General features: G+C 37.5%; 1 protein-coding gene across 3 annotated transcripts; it reads right to left on the bottom strand.

Moving 5' to 3' along the window:
- Nucleotides 1–1,814: 1,814 nt before the first annotated feature.
- On the bottom strand, nt 1,815–6,081 carry LOC148864970 (low affinity inorganic phosphate transporter 1-like). 3 transcript variants are annotated; one of them, XM_088974394.1, is made up of 2 exons: nt 5,679–6,081; nt 1,815–3,709 (listed from the first exon to the last, which is right to left on the bottom strand). In XM_088974394.1, exon 2 carries the CDS (start codon nt 3,621–3,623, stop codon nt 1,998–2,000), a length of 1,626 nt encoding a protein of 541 aa, XP_088830520.1. In that variant the 5' UTR covers nt 3,624–3,709; nt 5,679–6,081; the 3' UTR covers nt 1,815–1,997. The 3 variants fall into 3 exon arrangements, with proteins under 3 accessions (XP_088830520.1, XP_088830521.1, XP_088830522.1); XM_088974395.1 differs by lacking the exon at nt 5,679–6,081 and adding an exon at nt 4,785–4,917; XM_088974396.1 differs by lacking the exon at nt 5,679–6,081 and adding an exon at nt 4,108–4,222.
- Between the last annotated feature and the right edge of the window lie 6,718 nt (nt 6,082–12,799).

The raw sequence follows: 12,799 nt of genomic DNA, 5'->3' as shown, positions 1-12,799 counted from the left end.
TATTAAAAAATAAATTAAAAAAATTAAATTTATGACAAAAAATATTTTAGACTAAGAAATATAGGCATTTACCACTTTTCTGTATTAAAAAATTATATATAAAATATAAAATATTAATATATATCTATGGTCAGGTCAGTTCAGTTTTGGTCAGTTTACAAATGGCCAAACCAAAACTGACCTAGCTTGGTTGAGTTGGAAAAATGCTAAAAAAAATGACCGAAAATACTAAAAAACCAACTAACTCGGATTGAGTTCGATTGGATTGGTTATTAAAAAGTTAACAAACTCCCTGCATCTCAAGGGTTCCTACTAGTACTTGATTAATGTTTATCAGTTAAATAATCAAAAGACATCACTTTTTTGTAAATAGTCAAAATATTCATAACATATTTTCTTTCCGTCACCCCATCACACGTTTAATCTACCCATTTACACTTACTACCTGTTTGGTTTGCAAGAATAGGGATTTGGAATTGAAATAAGAATTGACAATTCTGATTCCAAATGTTTGATTGGAGGGAATTTTAACCCTATTCCCATTCATGGTTGAATGACAGTCCCCTACTTTGAGGAAATGACCATTCCCTCTCTCCCTTGGGAATGAAATCCCATTCCAACCTGATTCCAATTTTCATTTCGATTCATGTCTGAACCAAACAAACCATGGAAATGGATCATTCAGCTTCTGACTGTAAATCAAACAGACCCTTCATTTCAAGGACAAGAGAGATGTTGTCACCTGAGAAAAAAGTTGTTGAATCATAAAATAGAAAGTGGACTTAATTCTTTGTTCTATTCCAAGCAATCCCTTGTTTTATTTTGGCAAAGAAATCCCAAGCAATCCTTCTCAAGAACCTTCAACCAATTTGCAAATCAAGAAAGTATATCAAGTGATTAACATAAGGGTTGAACTGTTTTTTCTTTTTCTTTTCGTTTGGTTTTTTGGTGAGAATGGTAAGGTAACGTTTCGTTAAGAAATGATGACAAAAGAGATACAAAGGGCCTAATACAAACATGGCTCACCAATCAGAGAGCAGAACCCCAGATGGCAATTGCCACCTAAACCAACCCCAAAGCAAAAACAAGGCCCAAGATTTGAAGAAAGGCCCAGTCCAAAGCACCACGCCACACCACACCAAAGGACACAACCACCAGAAGTTACTGATGTCTAAAATTCTGAAAAAGTGGCATTGCAATTTCAAATTTGCAACAAAGTGCAATTTTGTTTAGTGAATCCTCAACCAGTTTTAATGGTGAATTAACCAACCTTTCAACAGTCCACAAAACGCTTAAAGATGTAGGATGAGATGGAACAGAATTTTCAAATTCCCTACATTCAAAGAGGATTTCAAAGGCCAGATTTTACTAATGGAGAAAATGAAAATCATACAGTCTACTACATCTAAGCTAATATATCGGCGGGTACCACGTTTCTATCGAGTTACGGAAGCCAACAGAACCAGTTTTACTGTAATCGGAGGGGACTTCTGGTTCTTCTGGAGCTGGAATTATTGGAGTTCAAAACATGGAGGGCTCTTCAGTGTTGATTCAAGCATAAGTCCAAACCACAACAAACAAATGTACGTCCAAATCCAAAGAGGACCCAACCCAGTGTCCCTCATTTCAACTCACAAAGACATCGGATGGAGACATGAAGGAAAGGAAGAAACTCGACACAACAGCTTATAACCCATGAAATTTGACATCTGAGGTGCTCTTTCTTTTATCCTTTTTCCTCCAATTACATGTTATTGTTTAATCTTCAGAAGGTTTCACAATTAGAAGAAAATAATTAATGCAAACAAATGGTGTGAAAAAGAGAACTTCAGTTGTACATAATTTTAGCTAGATTGAGTAGTCTTGAGACAATACAGAAACCGGAACCTTCTTGTAAGAACCAAAATGAGCAAAATAAACAAGTAAAAGAAGGAACAAACAGTGCTCCCTAGACAAAATATATTACGCTCAGAACTGATAAAAAACCTGTGTCTCAGTTACACTGGAACCGTCCTGTTATTATAACCGGCCTGCTGCTCCAGCTCTGTGACATTTTCATTTTCTTCTTCGTTCTCACCTGACATCTCCTCCAGCGACTTACCCTTTGATTCGGGCACCAACAGTGTAAACACCATGCCAAAGAAGTTGATCACACCGAGCATGATGAGTGAATACCTCACACCGATACCTGGCGGGTACCCTGCATCTGTCTTAGTCTTGTCAGTAGGCTGCGCTGCGTACAGGAACCCAAAAGCTCCTACAATTGCACCGGCCTTCCCTGATGCGGCCGATATACCGTGGCATGTCGACCGTAGCCTGGCCGGGAAGATCTCCGCCGGAACAACAAATGTGGTGGCATTAGGCCCGAAGTTTGCAAAGAAGAAGGTAAGCGAGTACATGATAACGAACCCAATTCGATTTTCCTTCAGGGCCCAGTGATGATAGGGAATGGCCAGTGCGAACATAAACACTGTCATGAAGAAGAAACCCATAAACTGAATTGCAAACCTTCCCATTCGATCGATGAGGGCCACCGTGAACCAGTACCCTGGAACAGTACTGCACAGAGCGATAAGAGTCTGCGCCCTTGCAATTCTATAGACCTCTTCAATGGCGTTCATCGTCTGTGCAGCGGGGATCCACCCAATTGCGCTGAAGATGTCCTTCTGGAACAAGTTCTGACTGTAAAACGCAATGTCCAGCAAGAACCATGTGCTGGTGGTACCGAGCAGATGAAAGCCATGGCGACGAAGAAACTCCTTGGAGAAGAGGCCAAACGAGTTGCTGCTGTCCTCGGTAATGTGCTCGACCTTCTCCTGTTCGGCTACAATCTCAACCTGCAACACTTTGGACATGTCTGACGCAGCCTGCTTCGCATTCTTGGCAACGAGGGCTGTGTATCGAGCTGTCTCTGGCATTTTCATACGCCAATAGTAAGTCAGAGCAGCAGGCAATGCACCGAACATCAGAACAAGGCGCCAGACATAATCAGCTTGTGCGACAGTTGAGGCAGCGGGATTAATTTCATAAGCCGGAGCGGGGTACTTGGCCTTGAATGCAACAGAGATGATGACTGCAACCATCCCACCAGCTAAGATCCCAAACCCTTGCATGGCGAAAACGGCAGCAATGAATGCCCCACGAGTCTTCTTGTTGGCATACTCGGACATGATCGTGGCAGAAAGTGGGTAGTCACCGCCGATGCCAAACCCGAGCCAGAAGCGGAAGAAACAGAGGGTCGCCACGACGCCTTTTGGAGTACTTCCAAAGGAAAGCCCTGAAGCGATGGAGCAGATCACCATGAGCATCAGAGTCATGCCATAGACACGCTTACGCCCCATCTTGTCACCCAGCCATCCAAAGAAAAGCTGGCCGGCGAGTGTGCCACAGAATGCGACACCGTTGACGGCGGCCGCTACATTAGGAGGCAAGGTCCCCGGCTTAGCTGCACCATCGACATGGTAGTATATTCGGCCAAGCAACTTAGTCACAAGAGAGATGCAGAAAAGATCGTAGGCATCGGTGAAGAAACCCATGCCAGCAATTACGATTGCTGTGAAATGGTACCATTGGGTCTTCGCCTGATCCAGTGCATTAAGCACTTGCAACTGATTCCTAGCCATTGCTTGCTGGCCGGTCGAAACCCTTCCCTGCTACTACTGCTACTTAGCTTTTTTTCCACCTTATTGTCCCAAAAAGCAGAAATACCCTGCAACAGGGGAAGAGAATAACTGATCAGAAATTCAGAACCTACGAATATTTAAGGAGTTACTGTGCCGAGTTGACTCGGGTCACAGCTTGGCTTTCGTCGTTTTATAATCAGAAGTGATGTTGTGGAAAGACCGGCATCTCAGAAGAAGACAAAAGGATCCCGTACTTCAAAAATGATGCTTGTGGACTGCTCGTTAATGGATACCAGAAAAAGAAAAACACTAAACATGTGGATAGTATTTTGAGAGAATGACTGATCAGTAAAAAAAACAGAATTTCTTCATTTTTTTTTACTTTGTAGAAGACAAGAAGAAAGATTCCTTCGGAAACAAACAGAGATGAAAGCCTCTGAAAAAGAGAATCCTGAACTTCGAAACTGTAAAATGGCTACAATACCCTGGTTTCACCAGATTGTTACTAGATATAAGTTAGGCTTTTTGGTCATCTTGGGAGGGGACATCTGTCTTCCCCTGTTTCTCCACAAGTTTTCAGCGAGACAAGTAGAATATTTTCTTTAGAATCGTAACCGAACAAAAGATCAGATTTATGCAGAGGAAGAACAAATGAAAAAAAGGCAAAAGCGAAACCAAATACAAAAAAGTAATAGAGAAAAACGTTAAAGCTCCATGAAAATCTTCTAGAAGTAGAAAGGCCACCACAAAGGCTCCGTGACCAGAGGAAAAGCACCAGGAAACAACGAGAAACACAACCACAAGAAGAAATATTACAGTGAAGATGATCCACCAACCGAGAAGACTCACGTATATACCGACTACTGACCCCACAACATCAAAAACAAAAAGATCAAGCAAACACAAAAATAAAAACAGATTACATGACGCTAGAACCTAACCCATCTTGACTTATTTTCCATGAAAAAACTTATTTTATTCTTTATTTTATTTTTATTTCATGTAAACAAAAGCGAAAAATTGGTGCTGCTGCTGAGGAAAAGAATTGAAACCTCAGAAATACTAATTTACATGGACTAACATCGTGGAATCAAGGAAAAAAAGGGCGAACCCACATCGAGAAATATCAAGAAATGAGAAAAAGAAAAGGAAGAAAATTACCTAGAAGATTATTGTATCGGTACTGCAAGGAAAGCAGGAACAGACCAGAGAGAACATCCACAGCTCTAATTTATGGAGTTGATGGGATTTTACTGTGTGATGTAAATGTCAAAGTATATTTATGAAGGTTGTCCGTTTCTTGTTTGAATTCGGAAATCAAACCACTGGGTTATGTCATTTTCAGTGGAAATGGGAGAGGAAACGGGGTTTTCTTCTTTCTTAACCCGGGAATCTTGACTCTGGGTAGGGTGTACTGAGGAAGAAAGCTACAGGGAACCAGCTCAGCTTCAATTAATGGCAAGCTTTCGATTTTAAAATCAGGAAAAAAAAAAGGAATGAATTAATTGCAAGATTCAAGGGATGACTATTCAACGAATCGGTGCTTCCTGTTTTACTCTTTCCTTCGCTTATTATGCCGACTTTTGCGGCAATGCACTCCTCGCATACAGTTATATCTAACAGTCTTATCACAACGGCGAAGTAATAAACAAGAAGGAAAAGAAGATCGTGCAATTCACTGAGAAAAATACTCGCAGGGATGGAAAGAAAAGATAAAAAAAAAAAAAAAAGATTTGCAATCCAAAATTAAAGAATAGGTAAAGTAAATCGCAGTCTAGACACGAGAGAGAGGGAGAGAGAGAGAGAGAGAGAGAATATTGTTTTTTCCCGTCTCTAGTGAAAGAAACAATCAAAAGATAATCTTGTTAAGAAAGCCAAGACCTTTACATAAACAAAACAACGCCTGGACGTAGTAGAGAAGCAAAGGAAGGAAGAAATTCAACTCCAGATTGAATAATGGCGGTAGAGATTAGAAATTAAGAACAGAAGCTTTGAAAAGCGTTACAAGCAAAAGAAACTATAATAAAATGAAGTAGAAAGAGGGGCGTCTCTCACCTGTTCTGTTTTCTTGAACTTGAATTGCTGCAACAAACTAACAACGGTGATACAGTGAGAGAGAGTGGAGTGAGGAGATCACTCGCTAGCTCTTACGATGTAGAAAAGAGGAGGAGAGATGGATCGAGGAAAAGTATGGGGATGTGGTGTCCCATTTATGTGCATGGGATGGTGTAGCGGTAAGGGGAGCATCTTCAGAGGGCATATTCTCTACAGCCTTACATCTCGGTCAACGGTCATACTTTTCAGTACGTTTTTTTTAAATCAGCCCCTACAACGAGGCGCCCCACAACGTCCTACAACACATTTCCGCCGTGTATTGGAAGCATCTCCTGATTATACCTCATTATATATGCTGTGAGACGTTGTGGAGCGGCTCTTTGTGGGGAGTGATTTGAGCTCTATCATTTCACTGCTGTTGCGAAATTATATATCATCCGAGTTCTCACCTCAGCCTTGTCTTGTATTGTTGACTTGCCAATTACGATGACAAGTCAAACAGAAAAATCCTTAGGTGGAGTGGGGAGTAGGCTGCATTGAGAGTATTTGTGTCATTTCCGATTTATTTCATCGTCTGCCTCGCCCACCCTCGGTTGTCGGTTGTCGCCCGATCCGATTGGCATTCACATTCAGTTCACGGAGAGCTGACGCCGATAGTATTATATTCCACTTGCGCCGCATCGCACACCTTCTCTACACCAAGCCATATGTGTGAGTGTGGAGTGTACACACTTCATAATATGGGGAACTGTCTAAAAACTTACCATAACTTCTCACCATTTTTGTTAAATTCATCATAACCTTTTAAAATGTCTAAAATTCATCATGTAACTAATTTGACGTTAAACATGTTAATAATTATTAATATATTACCATTTTACACCTTATAGAAAAATATAAAATATATACATATGCTTTAATATTTTAACTAAAAAGACATAAAAAAAAGAAAAAAATATATTTTTAAATTATAGAAATTATGGAAATTGAAAAAAATCAGAAAATAAAAATTATAAAAAAAATACCAAAAATTATAGAAAACCCAGAAACTACAAATAAATAACAAAAAAATACAAGAAAATTTATAGATTGTAGAAAATAGAAAAATGTAAAAAGAAAAAACAGAAATTATAAAAAATATTGTAAATTATAACAAAAGATTAAAAATTCAAAATAAAAATTGAAAACTGAAAAAGACAAAAAAAAAACTTAAAAAATATAAAGATTGGATAAAAACAAAAATTGCAAATATACATAAAATGATAAAAATTATATAGAAAAAAATAATAAATTGTAGAAATCAAGAACATGATATTTTTTCAAAAAAAAAGACAATTACAAAAAATACATAAAGTGATAAAATTTATACACACACACATATTAGACATATATATAAATTTTAGAAAAAATAAAAATTTCAAACAAATTAATAAATGATAAAAATTTATGAAAATATTTTTGCATACATTTATGAAGCCCTCGATGGAGATTTACATTCTAGATTCAAGTTGCAAAAATTTACAATACATTACAAATATTTCAAAACTCTAGAAATCTTTGAATTTTTTTATCATTGTATTCATTCCTCTACATCTTCAAACTAGAAATATGAGTGGTGGTGCAGAGGTGGCATTCAAACAATAGATCTGAGAGACAGTGGTGGTGGTGTGGTGCCCACATAGCAGTGCCCACCTACTATAGATCTGAGCGATAGAGGGTGGTGCGACGTTTAAGAGATCTAAGTGAAGAGAAGGTAGTGCAACACCCACCAAATGTAGATCTGAGCAAAGAGAGGGTTGTGCGGTGATCACCTACTACAGATCTAAGTGAGGGAGGGTGGTGCGGCATCTCGGAGGCCTAAGCAAAGAGAGGGCAGTGTGGCACCCATCTATTATAATTTGAGCGAGAAATGGTGATGTGATGTCTACCTTAAAGATTTGGAGACTTGAGCGAAGAGAGAGAGACAATGAGCGGCAGTGCAACATTTGGAGATCTGAGCAAAGAGAGAGAGAGAGAGAGAGAGAGAGAGAGTGCAGAGGGTGGAGCGATATCTACCATGGAGATCTAGAGACCTGAGCAAAGAGAGAGACACAGTGAGTGGCGGTGCGGCATCTAGAGATCTGAGCAGAGAGAAAGAGAGAGAGAGAGAGAGATGGAAAAGAGGGGTGGTGCAATGTATACCATGGAGATCTGGAGGCCTAAGCGAAGGGAGAGACAATGAGTGGCGGTGAGGCATCTGGAAACCCGAGTTAAGAGAGAGAGAGAGAGAGAGAGAGAGAGAGAGAGAGAAAACCCTAAATGAGCCTTTTTTTCTCTAATTTTCCAGTCAGGGGAAATTTGGTCATGAGATTTGTATTTATGCTGACATGGACAAGTTCTGTTAGTGACAATTAAGGGTGCTTTAACAGAAGGTGAGTTTTGGAAAATAAAAACTCACTAACATGGTGAATTTTAGACATTTTGAAAAGTTATGGTGAGTTTAAGAGAAATATGAAAAGTCATGGTGAGTTTTAGACAATTTCCCTTTCAATATTGTCCCCCTAAAGCCATTAAAATTATGCAATTGTCCCTACATAACCTACCGACCTACCCCGTCCATTTGCATCTAGTATAATATACCAATTCATTGAAATTTTTAGTAAAGTAATATGTAATAGCAATTAATAATAAATATTTACCAAAAAAAGACCCTGCCAAATTGCCCACCCCAACCGGACGAACCATATAATATTCCATATTCTTTACCCATTTATATCTATAATAATAAAGAGAGGATTGGGATAAATATGAAAAAGAGAGGGTAAGAGTCCTCTCATCTCATTACTCAAAGGGACCTTCTCCTTTCATTTTTCATATATGTTGTTTATTTATTTTTAAATAAAAAACAAAAATCGTAATAATAAAAACTTATTGTGTTTTAGTTGTGTTGGGAAGAAAAGATTGTGCAATCTCTGAAAGTAGAAAGTGAACAAACAAAATGGAGAAGACAAATAAATGGATGAGAATCGGAAATAAGTACACACAATATTTTTAACATGGAAAGCCTTTCTAAAACTTTAGGCTCGATTTGGAAGGAGTATAATACAAAAATATGTAGGGTGCAAAACCTTGTATTTTGTATGTATTTGCATTGTATATATTTGTATTTGTACCCCTTCCCAACTAAGGTGGCGTTTGATAACACTTTTCATACTTCTAAAATCTGAAAATGTTGTTTTTAAGACGCCACATATGTTTGGGTGGAGTCTAAAAATTCAGAACTGAAATGCATTTTTAGATATGAATTTGTAAGAGGTAGGCCAATGACTTAATGCGCTCAAACGTTTTTTAGACCATGTTAAAAGACAAAAATGCCCATCCTTGATTTCCCTCTCTCTCCCTTGTCTTCTAGCCACCATCGCTACAACTCTCAATAGTGGTGTTTCCCTCTCTCTCTCTCTCTCTCTCTCTCTCTCTCTCTCTCTCTCTCTCTCTCTCTCTCTCTCTCCCTATATTCTCGTCACTGCCGTTGCAAAGAGTTGTAGAGGCATTAGATTTCTCACAACCTCTCCCTCTCACCCTCTCTCTCTCTCTCTCTCTCTCTCTCTCTCTCTCTCTCTCTCTCTTCTATCTATCTATCTATCTATCTATCTATCTATCTATCTATCTCCCCTTGTCTTCTTGCCACTGCCGTTGCAACTCTCAGCAACGACGTTTCCCTCTCCCTCTCTCTCTCTCTCTTTCTCTCTCTCTCTCTCTCTCTCTTTCCCTATATTCTCGCCACCGTCGCTGCAAAGAGTTGTAGAGGCATTAGATTTCTCACAACCTCTCCCTCCCACCCTCTCTCTCTCTCTCTCTCTCTCTCTCTCTCTATCTATCTATCTCCCCTTGTCTTCTTGCCACCGCCGCTACAACTCTCAGCAATGACGTTTCCCTCTCCCCCCCCCCCCTCTCTCTCTCTCTCTCTCTCTCTCTCTCTCTCTCTCTCTCTCTCTCTCTCTCTCTCTCTCTCTCTCTCTCTCTCTCACTCACTCACTCACTCTCTCCCCCTATATTCTCGCTAACGCCACTGCAAAGAGTTGTAGTGGCATTCAATTTCCCACACCCTCTCTCTCTCTCTCCTTGTCTTCTCGCCACTACCGCGGCAACCCTCAGTAGCGATGTTTCCTTCTCCCTCTCTCTATCTCTCTCTCTTTCTCTCTCCCTATCTTCTCGCCAACGCCTCGATTTCCCTCACCCTCCCTCCCTCTCTCTCTCCCCTTGTCTTCCTACCACCGCCACTGCAACTCTCAACAACGGTGTTTTCCCCTCCCTCTCCTCTCTCTCTCTCTCTCTCTCTCTCTCTCTCTCTCTCTCTCTCTCTCTCTCTCTCTCTCTCTCTCCCTCCCTGTCTCCCTTCCACCGTTGCTACAACTCTCAAAAGCAACATTCGAATTTTATTCTTAATAATTTATTATTATTTTAATTCTTAATAATTTATTTTTAATTTTTATTTGTATTAATTTTCAATTATATGTATTTACAATTTTATTCTTATTTTAATAAATTATTTTTTACAATTTTTATTTATATTAATTATTAATTATTATATTTTTTAAATAGTTTAGTGGGTTTAATTTAATAATTTGATAATTATTAAATAATTTTCATTCATTCATGGACGTTATTACTATTTTCTTTATTATTTTAACTTTTAATAATGTATTTTTAATTTATAAATTTATATTTTTTCAATTTCATTCTTATTTTAATAATTTTCTATTTTTTTATAATTTATCAAAATTTGTTCATATTTTTCAATATTATTTTGAATTTAATAAATTATATTTCACGAAATAGTACAAAGTGAACTCAAAATTACAAAATAGTATGTTCTAGGGGTAAAATAGTAAAATTAAGGAATTTCAAATGTTGATGGTTTGATCCAATACAAACAACCTTCTCTGTTCAGAGCCTCTAAAAATTTGAAAAGTATCTGTCTCTTTTCAGATTTCAAACGCCATTAATATCTTTTTAACTTTTCATATTTTCAGATTTATCAAATGCCACCTAAGCCATAAAGGAAAAATTAAGGGTTACAAATCCAAGAAACTTCTACTATCTACTTCAATGGTGAGATTGTAACGTCTTTGCTTTTCATGAGAAGATGACACAACAAGATGATGAATTGTTCTTCTCTATTTAGAGGATACCCTTAGTGTTCTCACATTAATACAAGCTTACACACACACACACACATGCTTGGTTGAATAGAAGGTGGAGTTTTTACTAAGATGGCTTTGAATTCATCTTAGGTGGCGGACAAGGCAATGTAGACTTCCTTGAATCCATCCAACACATGCTCGGCTATTTGAGTTCGGCTTGTAGAAATAGTATTAGGCTCGAGCTCAATTCGAGCTAGATACTTGAGCTTGAGCTCGGCTCGATTCATAGCTCACAAGTTTGATATCGGCTCGGCTCGAGCTTGACTACAAGCCAAGTTTTTTTTTGAAAAATAAAAATTATATTTATAAAATTATTTTTTTTATTTTTTAGACAAAAATTTAAGAATTACAAAATTATTTAATATTATATATACAAAAGATAATTATAAAAAGTATTTACTATTATACAAATATATGTATGTAGTATATATATAATAATAAAAATGACTTATTTAATACTAAGCTTACAAGCCTCATGAGCCGAGCTTCATTGGGGTTGAATTCGGCTCGAAACTCGGTTTAAACCGAGTTGAGCCAAGCTCGTAGCTCGTGAAAGGCTTGGTTCATGGTCACCCCTAATATTGGAGGTTCCTTGGAGTTATCTAAGAAGCCATTTCACTACTACCCAATGTTCTTTGCCTGGGTTTGTGCTTACCACACCAAGCCTAGTGTTCTTAGGGATGATCATTTATGACAGACCATCTTGGCCATGCCTGCAAATTTTCAGGCTTAGGTAACTATTTTCTTCTAGGGTTAATCCTAGCTTAGACCTACACCAAGCCCACACATAATGCATATAATTAGGTAAATGTTATATATAATATTAAAATACCAAACCATGACCCAGATCAATCCAACCTACAAAATTTAGGGATTGGATAACTATTTCCTTTTGGGCTAGGCCTAGATCGGATCCATACCAAACCCAAACATAATGCAGATGAGGCCCATGCAAAACAACACTTAACCTTAACTTGAATGTTATATACATATATGGAAAATATTAAATATAAAATTTAGATAGAAATTATTTATTTATTTTTCTATAATTGACTAAAATGGGAAAGCATGTCCTTGTCCCATGCCCAAACAAACATTATGAAGCTTGGGGTGTGGGCTAGGTTGGGCATGGGTTGGGCACGTATAATTAAAATCATGTTGACACACTTCCAAAATCAGATATAGGAATTTTAATTTTTTTGGTTCATTAATGAAGGGTAGCCTATCTCCCATACCATAACCCTCAAACCCTTGGTGGTAGTGGGATTCAATCCCAAGTCTCTCTTAGAACAAGCCAATGGTCATACCAATTGAACCACCCATCAGTTGGGTGGTTCAGGATCAACTTGATCCATTTTATCTATACTTGTACTTTAATTTCATGGGCTCCTTCAGCATCAATTTCAGTTAACAAAACCTGTTCATTGCGGGTCCCAACTAATATCTTACATTATTAATAATTACAATTAAATCCCATTGATTAAATATATGAAAAATAATTTTAACTATAAAAAAACCTATACTTTTAAAACTGGTGGAAAATGAAACCAATTTATTTTAGGTGGTGGCTGAGAAATTAAACCATTTGGGACAGATAAGTCAACCCATGATTCCACAATTATATAATAAAATATTAAAATCGATGAAATAAAAAAATAAAAAAAATTATAGAAAATTTTGGACACATCATTAATATTATGTATTTGTCATATTAAACACAAAAGTGTGATAAATGAGAAGTGTTGTTATCAATAATGGAAACAGATTAACACAGAATACACAAATTAAAACACACTTACAGATGATATAATTTTTTTTCTTAATAACAGTTTAATGTCAAATGGTTAAATCTATGATGTCATTGTAAAATAATATTTTTAAAAAATAGAAAAATACAAAGAATTATGAATAAGTGTAATGAATAAGAATTATTTTTGT

The sequence above is a fragment of the Nelumbo lutea genome, chromosome 3 (assembly GCF_056320005.1).
Source record: "Nelumbo lutea isolate HS-2025 chromosome 3, American lotus-T2T, whole genome shotgun sequence".
Taxonomy (NCBI): Eukaryota; Viridiplantae; Streptophyta; class Magnoliopsida; order Proteales; family Nelumbonaceae; genus Nelumbo; species Nelumbo lutea.
This window is presented reverse-complemented; position numbering and strand designations above follow the sequence as displayed.